Genomic DNA, 16603 nt, shown 5'->3' on the forward strand with positions numbered 1-16603 from the left:
TATGTTCTTCCCGTTTTGTATCCTTCACTGTTTTATTTCTAATTGTCTTAACATTTTATGTTTCTGAATGCCTACTGGCAGAAAGGCTCTGGGCGGACTGTGCGTGCTGCTGTTTAAACCTTTCCTGGTGCATTTCTATAAAGTTCATTTATATAAAATCTCTGTGAGATTTTTTTTTTTAAATTGAAAAGGGAGAGGGGTAGACTCATATTGTCGAAGATCTCGGCCAGTAAGTGCTGTGCAGAGGTCTCCTTACTGGAGCAGTTTTTCAACTTATAAAAAAAATTAACTTAAAAAAAACCAAAGCATTGAGCTTTTATTGGTATAAACATACAAGGAAAGGCTTAAATAATGGCACACAAAAGACACGCAGCCTGCCTCAGGACTTTTGAATCCTTGGTCAGTCTATATGTTCATTAAATTACAAAAGCTGGAGGAAGACGGGCTCTAACTGTGAGCAGGGCTGGATTAGGGTTGCCAAGTCCAATTCAAGAAATATCTGGGGACTTTGGGGGCAGAGCCAGGAGACTTTGGGGGTGGAGCCAGAAGCAAGCATAACTGAACTCCTGAGGGAGTTCTGGCCATCACATTTAAAGGGGCCACACACCTTTCAAATGCCTCCCCTCCATTAGAAATAATGAAGGATAGGGGCACCTTCTTTTGGGGCTCACATAATGGGACTCCCTGCTCCAATCTTTTTGAAACGTGGAGGGTGTTTTGAGGAGAGTTACTGAATGTTATGCTGCAAATTTGGTGTCTTTACCTCAAACAACAGCTCCCCCCACCAGAGCCCCAGATACCCGCAGATCAATTCTCCATTATACCCTATGGGAATCGGTCCCCATAGGGAATAATGGAATGTGCAGCAGATATTTCTCTCCCCCGTTCCCTGCTTTCTGATGAGCCTAAAGCGGGGGAAAGGCCTCCAAACCAGGGGATCCCCTGCCCCCACCTGGGGTTTGGCAACCCTAGGCTGGATTAACACTTAAGTAGGCACTGGCCTATAGGCCCCCATGCCTTTAAGGGCCCTGGGCCGGCTTCCCCCCTTCGGTTTCCTGCCTGCTTGCAGCCCTCCCAGCCTGCACGCACAGCCAGCAACTGAGCCGCTCTTTGCCTAGGGTTGCCAAGTCCAATTCAAGAAATATCTGGGGACTTTGGGGGTGGAGCCAAGAGACATTAGGGGTGGAGCCAAGATCAAGGCTGTGACAAGCATAATTGAACTCCAAAGGGAGCTCTGGCCATCACATTTAAAGAGACGGCACACCTTTTCAATTCCTTCCTTCTACAGGAAATAATGGATAGGGGCACCTTCTTTTGGGGCTCATAGAATTGGCCCAATCTTTTTGAAACTTGGGTATTTTGAGGAGAGGCACTAGATGCTATACTGAGAATCTGGTGCCTCTACCCCAAAAAACAGCCCCCCCAGAGCCCCAGATACCAGCAGATCAATTCTTCATGATTTTCTATGGGAATAAATCTCCCTAGGGAATAACAGAGTCCCCAGCAGACATTTCCCTCCCCTCCCCCCGCTTTCTGACGACCCTGAAGCAGGGGGAGGGCCTCCAAACCGGGGGATCCCCTGTCCCCACCTGGGGATTGGCAACCCTAGAAGTTTTAAGCCAGTTTGGTGTAGTGGTTAAGTGTGCGGACTCTTATCTGGGAGAACCGGGTTTGATTCCCCACTCCTTCACTTGCAGCTGCTGGAATGACCTGGGGATTGGCAACCCTATCTTTGCCTGACTTGCCTAGTGAGGCTGCTGCCGGCATCGTCGCCAAGTTTGCCTCTCTCTGCCTCTCCCCCACAGCTTATCAAAAGGGGCTTTTAAGAAGGTGCTGCAGTGGGCGCCACGGGTGGCGGGACAGGTGCTTCGACCCTGAGATGATTTACAAGCCCCCCCTCCCCCCCCCCAAGATTTCGACTGCCTAGGGGCCTCCACAGGGTTTAATCCGGCACTGACTGTGAGAGGAAAAAAAGAAAGGAGAAAACGTTTGCCTTTAGGTATGCAGTCCAAGAAATAACGCTTCTTCTACTGAGCTATTTGTCTGACCTTTTTTTTTAGGTAGACTGTCTAGTAAAGAATACTGCCGAACTCGAAGTCTCTGAGGGCAAGACTCGGAGTGGAAGGAGATTTCAGTGCAACAAAGTGAGGGTCTTATTTTCAAACTAACGATCGAAACACGTTGTTCAAAGATAAGCATAAGATAGAATACTTACAGATTTCCAGACCTTCTAAATGAATGGGACTGGAATCACCTGCAGCTGCAGTGAGCTGCAGCTGGATGTGCCACGATCAATATGATGGGGTGGAGTAAACATCAGGCATTCGCTGTAGGTCAAGCTCAGTCTAAACAGGAACCCACTGGGGATGGAGTGGGAAGAGCTTCCCCTTTGCCAGCCAGAAGGCCAGAACTTGCTCTTGGGGGAGGGCAGTTGTCACAAGAGCCAGTGTGGTCCATTGGATAAATTGTCAGACTATGATATGGGAGGCCCTGGTTTGAATCCCCATGGAAGCTCAGTGGAAGACCTTGAGCCTGGCTTGCTTTACAGGATAACTGTGAAGGTAAAATAGAGGCGTGGAGAACAATAAGGGGAGGGACGGTGGCTCAGTGGTAGAGCATCTGCTTGGTAAGCAGAAGGTCCCAGGCCAATCCCTGGCATCTCCAAAAAGGGTCCAGGCAAATAGGTGTGAAAAACCTCAGCTTGAGACCCTGGAGAGCTGCTGCCAGTCTGAGAAGACAATACTGACTTTGATGGACCAAGGGTCTGATTCAGTATAAGGCAGCTTCATATGTTCATATATGTTCATATGTTCATATATGTTCACCTCTATTACTAAATACCATGACAAGAGAACTGCTTATGATTAATATTTATTAATTTCTGGAACAATTTTCTGTCGTCCAACTCTGCAGTACGATGCTTTGCTCAGGGATTCTCACAGCAGATTCAAGGTCACTGAATTGCACATCTGCGTGAGTTTGTTACCTGGATGCCTAAGCCAGCAAGATCCCAGTGCCCTGTTGGCACTCATATGAACATATGAAGCTGCCTTATACTGAATCAGACCCTTGGTCCATTAAAGTCAGTACTATCTACTCAGACTGGCTCTCCAGAGTCTCAAGATGAGGTTTTTCACGCCTACATGCCTGGACCCTTTTTAGTTGGAGATGCCAGGGGTTGAACCTGGGACCTTCTGCTTACCAAGCATATTCTCTACCACGGAGCCACCGTCCCTCCCCAGCCTCTACCTAGAATAGAATCATAGAGTTGGAAGGGACCTCCAGGGTCATCTCGTCCAACCCCCTGCACAACGCAGGAAACTCACAAATACTGCCCCCTCCCCTAAATTCACAGGATCTTTATTGCTTTCGGATGGCCATCTAGCCTGTGCTTAAAAACCTTCAAGGAAGGAGAGCCCTCCGCCGAAATAAATAAATAAATAAATTTGTACATTGCATATAAAATCATCGAGTTGGGACCTCCGGGGTCCGTTCGTCCAACCCCCTGCACAATGCAGGAAACTCACAAACACCTCTCCCCTAAATTCACAGGATCTTCATTGCTGTCAGATGGCCATCTAGCCTCTGCTTAATAACCTTCATGGAAGGAGAGCCCACCACCTCCCGAGGAGAAAGCCTGTTCCACTGGGGAACCGCTCTTAACAGTCATAGAATCATAGAATTGGAAGAGACCTCCAGAGTCATCTAGTCCAACCTCCTACACGATTCAGGAAACTCACAAATACCTCCCCTTAAATTCACAGGATCCTTATTGCTGTCAGATGGCCATCCAGCCTCTGTTTAAAAACCTCCCAGGAAGGAGAGCCCACCACCTCCCAAGGAGGAAGCCTGTTCCACTGAGGAACCGCTCTAATAGTTAAGCACTACACAAATTCTGGGCCTTAGGGTTAGTGAAAAACAGGAAAAATATTATTTACCTATATATTGTTAGCCACGTTGGCTTCTTGCACCTGCTAGCATGGTCTTGGGTCAGCCATAGCTCTGGCAGAGGTTGTCCTTGAAAGGGCAGCTGCTGTGAGAGCCCTCTCCAGCCCCACCCACCTCACAGGGTGTCTGTTGTGGGGGAGGAAGGGAAAGGAGATTGTGAGCCGCTCTGAGACTCTTCGGAGTGGAGGGCGGGATAGAAATCCAATATCTTCATTTACCTCACAGGGTGCCTGTTGTGGGGGAGGAAGGGAAAGGAGATTGTGAGCCGCTCTGAGACTCTTCGGAACGGAGGGCGGGATATAAATCCAATATCTTCATTTACCTCACAGGGTGCCTGTTGTGGGGGAGGAAGGGAAAGGAGATTGTGAGCCGCTCTGAGACTCTTCGGAACGGAGGGCGGGATATAAATCCAATATCTTCATCTACCTCACAGGGTGACTGTTGTGGGGGAGGAAGGGAAAGGAGATTGTGAGCCGCTCTGAGACTCTTTGGAGTGGAGGGCGGGATATAAATCCAATATCTTCATCTACCTCACAGGGTGTCTGTTGTGGGGGAGGAAGGGAAAGGAGATTGTGAGCCGCTCTGAGATTTTGACTGCCTAGGGGCTAGGGTTGCGAAGTCCTCTTCATCCCCCAGTGGGGGACATCTGTGTGCACGATGTGCTCCGCTCGACCAAATGACGTCACCCGGAAGTGACATCATCAGAATGGTGGAAGGACACTGACACCCGTGTGGGGCTGCTCTAGGCATTTCCGGGAAAACTCTATGGTGATGGACTTCCTGATGGCGCCTGGGTTTTTTTTTTTTGGCCACTGTGTGACAGAGTGTTGGACTGAATGGGCCACTGGCCTGATCCAACAGAGCTTCTCTTATGTTCTTATGGCTGTACCTGCTGAGGTCTCTCGTCTCCCCTAAACCCCAGCTTCCCCAGGACTTACCCCCAAATCTCCAGAAATTTCTTAATACAAAGCTGGCAACCGTCTTCTCTTGCCACTACAGTTTCTGCCCGTTCTAGTGTTCTACTGGATTGGTACGAAACCAAGCCGTTGTACAAATAAATGGGGTGCTCCTCGTTCCTTCCCTGACAGATACATTTTCACCTGCAAGCATTATGAGGATGGTTCCGGCGGAATCAGCAACTTAGGAAATGCCCTTCAGAATTTACAGTGGTGAACGTAAATCATAGGTCGTCATGACAAAAGTAAGGCTTGCCCTCGCTGTCGCCACTCTTAAGACGCCTTCATTAATTTTTAACACACAACGAGGAAGACGAACAGCCGACGGATGCACAGTGTGCTTCTTAATAGCCATCTGCAGACCTCTCTTCTAGAGCTAACGGTTCCTCTGTCTCTGCACAGGGTGGTGTGGAAAAGGGCAAAGCACTAAAATGTCCTAAAGACATACAGAAGAGGCACAGCTTGGGATCCAGCAAGCCAGTAAGTTCATATATTGTCTTTCCCAGAAAGTAAGAGGTGTGTTCTCACCCTCCTCATTCATGTAACATTTTGGAGCGCAAATTCAGAAATCTACCCTGAATTTTTTTCCCTCATAGGAACCTTAAACAGCTTACAATATACAGGGCTTTTTTTCAGCATGAATGCACAGGAATGCAGTTCTGGCTGGCTTGGTGTTGGGGTGTGTGGCTTAAGATGCAAATGAGTCCCTGCTGGGCTTTTTCTACAAAAAAAAAAAGCCCTGCAAAAATACAATTTAAATAAAAGACACCTGGCTCTGGGATTCTTCCCCTGAGAAGAGCATTAGAAGAGACTTGGCTGGATCAGACCAGTGAGTGAGGGTCCATCTAGTCCAGCCTCCTGTCTCACACAGTGGCCAACCAGTCCCTCTGGAGGGCCAACAACTGGGCAGAGAGGCTGAGGCTTTTCCTTGAGAAGAACATCAGAAGAGCCCCTGCTGGGTCAGACCAGTGAGGGTCCATCCAGTCCAGCCTCCTGTCTCACACAGTGGCCAGCCAATTCCTCTGGAGGGCCAACAACAGGGCAGAGAGGCCGAGGTCTTCCCCTGAGAAGAACTTCAGATGAGCCCTGCTGGATCAGACCAGGGAGGGTCCATCTTGTCCAGCCTCCTGTCTCACCAGTGGCCAGTCAGTTCCTCTGGAGGGCCAACAACAGGGCAGAGAGGCCAAGGCCTTCCCCTGAGAAGGACATCAGAAGAGCCCTGCTGGATCAGACCAGGGAGGGTCCTTCTAGCCCAGCCTCCTGTCTCACCCAGTGGCCAACCAGTTCCTCTGGAGGGCCAACAACAGGGCAGAGAGGCCAAGGCCTTCATAAAACATCAGAAGAGCCTGCTGGGTCAGACCAGGGAGGGTCCATCTAGTCCAGCCTCCTGTCTCACACAGTGGCCAACCAGTTCCTCTGGAGACCAACAAGACAGCATAGGGGGCATGGCCTTCCCCTGATGTTGCCTCCTGGCTCTGGGACTCAGAAGATTTCTGCCTCTAAACATAGAGGTTCCTGTCAGCTCAGCCACCATGGCTAGTAGCCATTGATAGACTTAACGATTATCTAATCCCCCTTTAAAGGTGTTTCTTCCTGTGACCACCACTCCATCCTCTGGCAGCAAATTCCACTGGTAATAACTCTCTCTGTAAAGTAGTATTTCCTTTTGCCCATCCCGAACCTACTACTACCCATCAGCTTCATTTGCATATACACTTTAGAAAGTTCTGTACCAACAGAATGCCCGATTCTAATATTTCCCTTTGTCTCTCCTGAAGCTACAGCCCATCATCTTCCATGGATGCCCTCAAATTCTAGTCTTTTTGGGAGAGGGAGAGAAAAAAAAAATCTCTTTGTCAACTTTCTCCATCCCATTTTATAAATCTCTCATGTCCTCCTCCCTTTATTGTCTCTTTTCTAAACGGAAAAGTCCCCGACTCTTCAGCCTTTCCTCCTAGGGAAGGTGCTCCAGCCCCCTCATTCTCTTGGTTGCCCCTCCTCTGTTCTTTTTCCATCTTTGCAATGCCCTTTTGGCAGGGCCTTTTTTTGGAGAAAAACCCAGCAGGAACTTATTTGCATATTAGGACATCCCCCCCTTGATGTGACCATTGTTTCACATAGGGTTGAACATATGAACATATGAAGCTGCCTTATACTGAATCAGGACCCTTGGTCCATCAAAGTCAGTATTGTCTTCTCAGACTGGCAGCGGCTCTCCAGGGTCTCAAGCTGAGGTTTTTCACACCATTTTGCCTGGACCCTTTTTGGAGATGCCAGGGATTGAACCTGGGACCTTCTGCTTCCCAAGCAGATGCTCTATCACTGAACCACTGTCCCTCCCTTTTTGTAGAAAAGCCCAGCCGAAACCTATTTGTATATTAGGCCATGCCCCCTGATTCCAAAAGAGCCCCATGGTGCAGAGTGTTAAAGCTGCTGTACTGCAGTCCTAAGCTCTGCTCACGACCTGAGTTTGATCCCCGGCGGAAGCTGGGTTTTCAGGTAGCCGGCTTGAGGCTGACTCAGCCTTCATCTTTCTGAGGTCGGAAAAATGAGTACCCAGCTTGCTGGGGGAAAAGTGTAGATGACTGGGAAGGCAATGGCAAACCACCCCATTAAAAAAAAGTCTGCCATGAAAGCAACGTCAGCCCAGAGTCGGAAGCGACCTGGTGCTTGCACAGGGGACCTTTGCTTTCCTTTCCTGATGCCAAGCCATCTGGAACTGCGTCCCTGTGCGTTCCAAAAAGCCCTGCCTTTTGGAGATTTGGGGACCAGAACTGTGCATTGTATTCCAAATGAGGCCTCGCCATAGATCTACAGGGGCATTACAATACTGGCCATTTTATCTCAGTCCTTTTCCTAATCATCCCTAAAACAGAGTTTGCGTTTTTCACCCCGGCAGCCTGTCTACCCAGCTCCTCACCAGAGGCACGCCTCTCGTTAACACTGTGGGTGTTCACAGGGGTGTTTTCCCATGGGTGTTTCCACCCCGTCCCCCCGTCCTAGAATCCTACATTTATTGATTTTCTTTTATGCATCCTGATACATGCACACTTCCAACTAGTCAGCAAGAGGCCTGGAGTGATGTCTAAGACAGCAGACTGCTCTTAGTGAGAAAATAGCAGGCTCCGGCTGCCGGATCCAGATTCTCTGCATTGTTCTGGGGGAACAGAAGAAAGGATATCAGATAAATATGACTTATTCTTTTCTAATAACACAACTTGTGCAAATTTTACAAGATATATTTTACAAGATACACACACCCTGTATCTCTGTTATGTCTTTTCAGGGGTCGTTTTTGTAGAAAAATAGTTGGTGGAGCTCATTAGCGTAGCTCATGTGCATATGCCGCGCCCCCCAGCCAAAAGCAACCTGATGCAAGAAAGAGAGCTAGATGGGCAAGGAAGGAGAGCAAGAAAGGAGATGCAAAAAGGCTAGCAAGGCCTGCTTGAGCTGGCTAGAGATCCAGCCAGCCCAAGCAGGCCTCACTTGCCTGGGGCTCTCTTTGGCCTCCCCCCCCTCACAGTCAAAAGTCCAGCAAGCCACCCACTGCCCAAAATCCCATAAGAAGTGGAGAAAGGGTGGTGTGGGCTTCTCCAGGGGTGAATGAGGGGTACTGGGGGCATGGCAAAGCCCCTGGTGGCAGACTGGCTGCCCGCTCTCCTAATTAGGCTTCCCAACCCTCCCGCCCTGGCGGGGGACCCCAGGATTTCCAGCCTCTTCCCCCGCTCCCCAAAAAAAACGGAAGCGGGGGAGGGGGGGAAACGGCGCTAAGGAGCGTGGCGAGCCGCCCCATCTCGGAGCTGCCGCCTCTTCTCCGCTTCACCATGGCTGCTCCTCCGAGATGGGCTCAGGCTGGGCCCATTTCGGAGGAGCAGCTGGGGATGGGGCGGGGAGGGGGCGGCGCGGTGGCATCGCCCGCTCCGCCTCTGAGGTGGAGTCAGGGGGGGGCGGGCCAGGAGTGTGGCGGGCCGCGAGTCCGGGTCCTTCTAGGATCCGGACTCGCGGCTCGCCGTGCTCCTGGCCTGCCTCCACCCTCCCCTCCCCTTCTCTGGTTTCGCCTCGGCTGCTCCGTGGCTGCTCCTCCGAGATGGGCTCAGGCTGGGCCCATCTCGGAGGAGCGGCTGCGGCGGGGTGGGGAAGAGGCAGCTGCAGCGCGGCGGCGTCGCCCGCTCCGCCTCTGGGGTGGAATCGGAGAAGGGGAGGGTGGAGGGAAGGAGTTCAATTGTGCTTGTCACACCCTTGCTCCTAGGTCCACCCCAGTGTCTCCTGGCTCCACCCCCAAAGTTTCCTGGCTCCACCCCCAAAGTCCCCAGATATTTCTGGAATTGGATTTGGCAACCCTACTCCTAATCCAGGGATTGTTATGCAGCTGCACTTACTATTCAGTGGACAAGGGAGGTGGAGGGGAGGAGGGGGAATCCTCAGGAAGGTTCAAGAGCTGTGCTCCTGGGAGCGCCTGCTGAAACTGAGGCCTGTGTCTTTCCTAGAGAGCTCTGCCCCGACGTCTTCAGTCTCGGCATTTCAAAATCAGGCAAATGCCTTTTTATCTTGCCTTTGTTTGATCTTTATTAACCCACCTCCGTTCCAATACTTATTCTGGTATTGAAATAATTTTTATTAAATCGGGATTTATACCAGACTGCATTTTAGGCTGCAGTTTGTTTTAGGATGGTTTACTGCAAGCCAACTGAACTCCCCTCTTCTTCTTTTTTTTTTTTTTGCCATTGATGTATTGTTTATTTAATAATCATTAATACATGAGACTGCATAATACATGTCATGCGATGCAATAGTTGTGAGATAAGATTTGGCAGTCTAAACAAGATTCAATATCTCCTTTTTGACTAATTCTTTAGATTTATTTCTATGCCGGATAGTAATGAAGAGAGACCAGACTCGTACAAATTTATCATGTGTATCTCTGTCTCCATCCCCATATTTCCTATATACAGATATCTTCCCCATTAACATGGTGTACCATACTTTCCTTAGCTATTTTTCAGTATCTGGTGCTTTCTCCTGTCTCCGTGCCGCAGCTATTAAACATTCTGACTGCGTTGAATAAATTTGCCATTAACCACATCTTGTTAATGGAAATCCCTCTGGGCATAATATCAAAAAGAGTACATTAGGATCCTAATAATTTCTCTCACTAACTAAAATACCTTATTTCAAAAAACGTAATCAGGCACTGCCGCTAGATGTGAATCAGTGAGCCCCTCTGTCTTTCCCTTCTCCGAAATATAGATCCCAGTAGGCAGCCGGGTTGGTGTGAAGCAATAGAACAAAGCAGGAGACAAGTGCGCCTTTAAGACCAAGTATGTTTTATTCAGAATGTCAGCTTTCGTATGCTCTTAAGCAGACTCCGTCAGACAACATGGGAAGGGAAGCAGCAATTCTTAATATAAGTGGGCCGTGTGGAATCATGGGAATGTTTTTAGCAGATTAAAAGGATCACAAATAGGGATCTGTGTATGTTAGTGTTAGGACAAAACAGGGTTGAAAAAAACACTGGAGGGTGATAAAAAAAAACACCAGTCTGCTTTTTATCATTCTCAAGATTCTACACTGCCCACTTATATTAAGAATTGCTGCTTCCATTCCCATTTTGTCTGACGGAGTCTGCTTAAGAGCATCCGAAAGCGGACATTCTGAATAAAACTTAGTTGGTCTTAAAGGTGAACTTGTCTACTGCTTTGTTCTCCAAAATATGTTTGACATGGAAGATGTTACTCTCTTTAACCTGTCTGATGTCAAATACCACTGAAGCATGAGTTCAGTAACGTTTTCCCTTATTGCTGCATTCTCTTAAACGTTTAAGGTTGCCAATCCCCAGGTGGGGGCAGGGGATACCCCGGTTTGGAGGCCTTCCCCCCCCCCGCTTCAGGGTCATCAGAAAGGAGGGGGGGAGGGAAATGTCTGCTGGGCACTCCATTATTCCCTTTGGAGACCCATTCCAATAGGGTATAATGGAGAATTGATCCATCAGTATCTGGGGATATGATTGAGGGGCTGTTTTTTTGAGGTAGAGGCACCAAAATTTGTCCCACCAGCTATCAGATAAATGGATTAGCAGGTCTTTTTCCCACCTCTCCTTTTATATTTTTGTTCTGCCTCTGCAAGTATGCTGTAAACAGTAGCTATTCGGCTACTGAACTCCAAAGGGAGTTCTGGCCATCACATTTAAAGGGACCACAGACCTTTTTAAATTCCTTCCTTCCTTAGGAAATAATGAAGGATAGGGGCACCTTCTTTTGGGGCTCATAGAATCGGACCCCCGGTCCAATCTTTTTGAAACTTGGAGGGTATTTTGGGGAGAGGCATTGGATGCTATACTGAAAATTTGGCGCCTCTACCTCAAAACACAGACCCCCCCGCCCCCACAGAGCCCCAGATACCTGCAGATCAATTCTCCATTATTTCCTATGGAAATAAGTCTCCATAGAGAATAATAGAGTTCCCAGCAGACATTTCCCTCCCCTTCCCCCGCTTTCTGATGACCCTGAAGTGGGGGGAGGGCCTCCAAACCAGGGGATCCCCTGTCCCCACCTGGGGATTGGCAACCCTAGAAGTTTTAAGCCAGTTTGGTGTAGTGGTTAAGTGTGCGGACTCTTATCTGGGAGAACCGGGTTTGATTCCCCACTCCTTCACTTGCAGCTGCTGGAATGGCCTTGGGTCAGCCATAGCTCTGGCAAAGGTTGTCCTTGAAAGGGCAGCTGCTGTGAAAGCCCTCTCCAGCCCCACCCACTTCACAGGGTGTCTGTTGTGGGGGAGGAAGGTAAAGGAGATTGTAAGCGGCTCTGAGACTCTTCGGAGTGGAGGGCGGTATATAAATCCAATATCTTCATTTACCTCACAGGGTGTCTGTTGTGGGGGAGGAAGGTAAAGGAGATTGTGAGCCGCTCTGTGTCTCTGTCCTTGAAAGGGCAGCTGCTGTGAGAGCCCTCTCCAGCCCCACCCACCTCACAGAGTGTCTGTTGTGGGGGAGGAAGGTAAAGGAGATTGTGAGCCGCTCTGAGACTCTTCAGAGTGGAGGGCGGGATATAAATCCAATGTCTTCATTTACCTCACAGGGTGTCTGTTGTGGGGGAGGAAGGGAAAGGAGATTGTGAGCTGCTCTGAGACTCTTCAGAGTGGAGGGCGGGATACAAATCCAATATCTTCAGCTACCTCACAGGGCTCTGAGTCTCTGAGTGCGGACTCTTATCTGGGAGAACCGGGTTTGATTCCTCACTCCTCCACTTGCAGCTGCTGGAATGGCCTTGGGTCAGCCATGGCTCTCCTAGGAGTTGTCCTTGAAAGGGCAGCTGCTGTGAGAGCTCTCTCAGCCTCACCTACCTCACAGGGTGTCTGTTGTGTGTGTGGGGGGCATGGGGGAGGTAAATGAGATTGTAAACCACTCTGAGATTCAGAGTATGGGGTGGGGCATAAATCCAGTATCTTTTTCTTCGTCATCTTCAGTTCCTTCAGCTTTGGCCTGTCAGTGTACAGCTAATGTTAGTACTTCCGTTGATAGATTGAATAGTAATGGCAAAACAAATGCCGAATTGTCTAACCTGTCTCCCTAATGAAAAACATAACTTTTTTCCCAGGTGGGCAGCTGTGTAGGTCTGAAGCAACGGAACAAAGCAGGAGTCCAGTGGCATCCTGAAGACCGATAAAGTTTAATTCTGGGTAGAAGCTTGGTTGGTCTTAAAGGTGCCACTTGTCAAGCATTAGATCTCAAAGTAACCAGTCCTTGAATTATGAAACAAAGTCTGGTTTATTGATAATCCATGTGGCTCAGATGAGCTAGGTATTGGAACTGATACAGAGTAACAGTAAAAGGCATCCACCAATCTTGGTACCCAGCTCTGCAAAACACCCTACAGACTATAAATTGCAGAAAGTCTCAGAACAACCAGCAAATTCCACAGAACAATCAGCACAATCAACAACTATCTCCCTTATCTTCAAACCCCTTCCAACCTTCCCAGCAATTAACACAGAACAATGGTCACATTCAACAGCCAGTTTCCTTATCACTACCCTTCCAGGAAGCCCCACCAAACAATGGGCACATCCACAAACCAATTGCCCTTTCATCACACCCCCTCCAGCCTAGAAATAGCAGCTCTCCAGCAGCCCTGGCCCCACTCAGTGCACAGCAGCCAAGAAGGTCTGAGCGCCTGCTCCAGCTGCAACGACACTGAGGATGTTCTCCGCAGCTGAGAACGAAACGTCTGGAAGGAAAACTTTCTCCAGTAGAACACGGCACTTGATCCCGAAAGATTCTACAAACCCTAATGATGTTACCAGCCGTGAAAACCTGAAATCTTTAGTACATATGAACATATGAAGCTGCCTTATATTGAATCAGACCTTTGGTCCATCCAAGTCAGTATTGTCTTCTCAGACTGGCAGCGGCTCTCCAGGGTCTCAAGCTGAGGTTTTTCACACCTATTTGCCTGGACCCTTTTTTGGAGTGCCAGGGATTGAACCTGGGACCTTCTGCTTCCCAAGCAGATGCTCTACCACTGAGCCACCGTAGTAAAAGGCATACTTAAAGATGGCACATCAAAGGTTCCATAAACAATCCTACATTCTCTAAACAAGTCTATATTCATGTGTGAACTTTCTCACTGTAACTTCCTTATCTCCCTGCGGTCAGCACTTCCTGGGTTCCAGCCTTGCTGGCATGGGAATTAGTCCCAGGAGGCTTTATCTTCAAAGAGTGCATTCCTGCATTTGTTAGTAAAAGCGAAAGGAGCCGAAGGGGGGTTTGCTACTTTGATGTGCCCAAGCTAAATTTATGGTTAGTAACATTTCTATATTCTGGCAACTGTAATCAAAAAAGAATAGACAATGCTTGACACCAAACTTTGGACTCAAACTTTATTCTATAAACTTTTTTTTTGTATTTTTCTGTCCAACGCTTGAGTTAACAACGTTTTATCTAATCTGCTTGAAGTTTATACCACGTAGGCACCTCTTTCTCTTGAAACGAAGCAACTGTCCACCTAGGACAGAAATTCTCAGACCTTTCTCATGACAAATCTCCCTTAAATGCCAAACTACACCGAACGTGGCAAATATATGTTCCGCGTCACCTCAAGAGGCACGCAAAGTTAACTTACGCTCTCTACGGTTCTAGATCTGGAGACAAATCAATCAAGGGAAAGTAGGTCGCAGTTCTCACAACTTACCTGCAGCAACGCTACTTCTAACCACACTTTAATTAGGTCCCAGAGACGGCAACTCCCCCCCCCCCACCCCCAAAATCAAAATCCTGTGATAAATGAGATGATTCTGTTCAGGCTTCCAGAAGTGATTTGGCCTTGCAGCCGCAGAGCTTACATTTGAAACATGTTGGAGTTGGGGGGGATGGATGGGGGAAGAGAGGATGAAAGCAGAGTTTATGCCTCTCCTGATAACTGCCCATACCTCCATGGGATGCCCGCTTCGTATTTTGGGAACCGATGATTTATAACTGTGCTCCATCCCAGCACCTAGTCCCTGCTCGGTCTGACTCAGAGGCTTAGCAACATAGATAAATGGATACACCATGTCAGAACAGCAAGGACATTGCTAAATTCTTTGCTCTCTGAATCTGAGCGCTTTTAAAATCCTTATTATCGGTCGCAGATATTTGATCGAGACCTTGATTTGTGTGTGGCGTGATATGCTCTATAACAATCTTTTTTTTTTTGGTTCTCTTTATTTTGCTAGGTCTTTCATTTTGAATGCTCTCCAAGCCAAGGTTTGCGTCCTAAGCGGAGACGATTCAGTGAACCGAAGGAGCAGTTTTAGATGGGAGCGTCTTGATGTTTTCGTTCCGCTTTGTTCTGCAACGTTCTGACTAATTGTAACTAGTCTTTGGACATTTTGAAGAGATTATCATTTAAACTGTTTAATGTTCTTCAGTGTCTTTTATATGCAATCCAAAAGTGCAGCTTTTGAATCCAGAGGTAAATGAAGCTCAAATCAAGAAAGACCCCGCTTTCATTTACATTAGCGTTCCTGGAGAAAATGAATTGCTGCTTGGATCTGCCTCACCGCTTCTTTAACTTGGGCTTCCAGCAGCCACTGCATATACAGATTGTCCATGCTGGGGAATCATGTGACGGGCTCCTTTTGTAGCAGGAGCTCCTTTGCATGATTAGGCCACACACCTCTGATGTAGCCAATCCTCCAAGAGCTAACAATAGGCCCTGTAAGAACGGCCCTGTAAGCTCTTGGAGGACTGGCTACATAAGAGGGGTGTGGCCTAATATGCAAAGAAGCTCCTGCTACAAAAAGAGCCCTGGTCATGTGACGCCAGCCACATGGATTGACAGCTAATTAAATTCTTCTTGCACACCCAGTGTTGCCAGAGTTCCCAAGAACAAACTATGCTACCTTACTTCAAAACAGCAGAGTGACCAATTGGAACATAAAGCCCAAGGTTTTTTTTTTTTTAGCGAATAGCGTGTCAATGAAACGAATGTCTTAAATTTCATATCCTGGCTTTTCCTTGCTGCAGGAAGAAATTTAGGCTCTTTTGCCTGTTCTCTGTTTTTGCTAATAGCTACTGACCCGACCCAAATAAAGGGGTGGGCGGGGAATACCAAACAGTTTATAAACTGTGGCCAATGCTGAGAAAGTTAATCACACCTACATCCTGTTGAATAGGAAATCACAACTGATTTCCATAGTACTCAGGAGCCAAGTATATTCTCCCAATGAGGGCCAATAACTAATTTGTAAAACTATGGTTGTCTTGGTTTTCTTTATTTAGAAAAGTTAACAATTTTGCTGTATAATTCTAGAAACATAATGGAAGTATTATTTTGACTTAAGAACTTATTGATTTGCCATGAAAGGTTTATAGAGGTCTACAAATGCATATAGGCTTTCTGTTTTAGGCCTTCCAGTTTTATAGCCACAATAAAACATTTACAATTTGAACAAGTCACCACTTTTCAGGCTATTTGTTTTTAAACGCATTGTGTTGATTTCCTCCCTCTCCGCCAGGCGCTTCTCTTTCAGTGCACTCAGAATCTGTTCCAGCCACAGAGATTTTAAAAATGCTATGTGCAAAAGTTAAAAAAAAATGACTTAGAAGTTTGCACCAGGGTAGATCACTGGGATTCGAATCCATAAACAGGTAATATACAGGGGGGGGGGGAGCAGTAGAAATAGAAGTATCATAACATTGTTAAGTCACACAGTTGAGTGACTCTTTGCGACCCCATGGACCAAGTCACGCCAGGCCCTCCTGTCTTCCACCATCCTCTGAAGTCCACTCAGATTCATGTTCGTTACATCAGTAACGCTGTCCAGCCATAGAACAAAGTAGGAGTCAACTATCACCCTTAAGACCAACAAAGTTTTATTCAGAATCAATGTTCCCTCTAAGCTGCAGAGTCTCGTGAGCAACGATTTTACTTTGTGAGCTCCTGCATCAATTAGTCTGCTTTGGGGTCATCCTTCCTGAGCGAAGACAAAAATGTGTGAGCTGGAGACTAAAAACCCGTGAGCTAGCTCACACTAACTCAGCTTAGAGGGAATATAAACTTTCATATGCATGTATACTTCTTGCATGAAGGGATGGAGTATCTCATATTTTGTTGTCCCCTTCTTTTGCCTTGTGTCTTTCCCAGCATCAGGGTCTTCTCCAGTGAGTGCTCCCTTCTCATTTGGTGACCAAAGTATTTGAGCTTCAGCTTCAGCATCTGACC

The 16603-nt window shown here is 47.7% G+C and overlaps 1 protein-coding gene across 1 annotated transcript in view; it reads left to right on the plus strand.

Moving 5' to 3' along the window:
• The window catches only part of LOC132590778 (HORMA domain-containing protein 1-like), a 37409-nt gene extending 22510 nt beyond the window's left edge, over positions 1-14899 (plus strand). The window contains exons 12-14 of the mRNA XM_060263699.1: positions 2061-2144; positions 5307-5384; positions 14613-14899. Coding sequence (XP_060119682.1) covers positions 2061-2144; positions 5307-5384; positions 14613-14693 — 243 coding nt within the window. The 3' untranslated portion in view covers positions 14694-14899. The remainder of the gene's footprint in view (positions 1-2060; positions 2145-5306; positions 5385-14612) is intronic.
• The last annotated feature ends 1704 nt before the right edge of the window (positions 14900-16603 follow it).

The sequence above is a fragment of the Heteronotia binoei genome, unplaced genomic scaffold (genome assembly GCF_032191835.1).
Source record: "Heteronotia binoei isolate CCM8104 ecotype False Entrance Well unplaced genomic scaffold, APGP_CSIRO_Hbin_v1 ptg000714l, whole genome shotgun sequence".
In the NCBI taxonomy this organism is placed as follows: domain Eukaryota; kingdom Metazoa; phylum Chordata; class Lepidosauria; order Squamata; family Gekkonidae; genus Heteronotia; species Heteronotia binoei.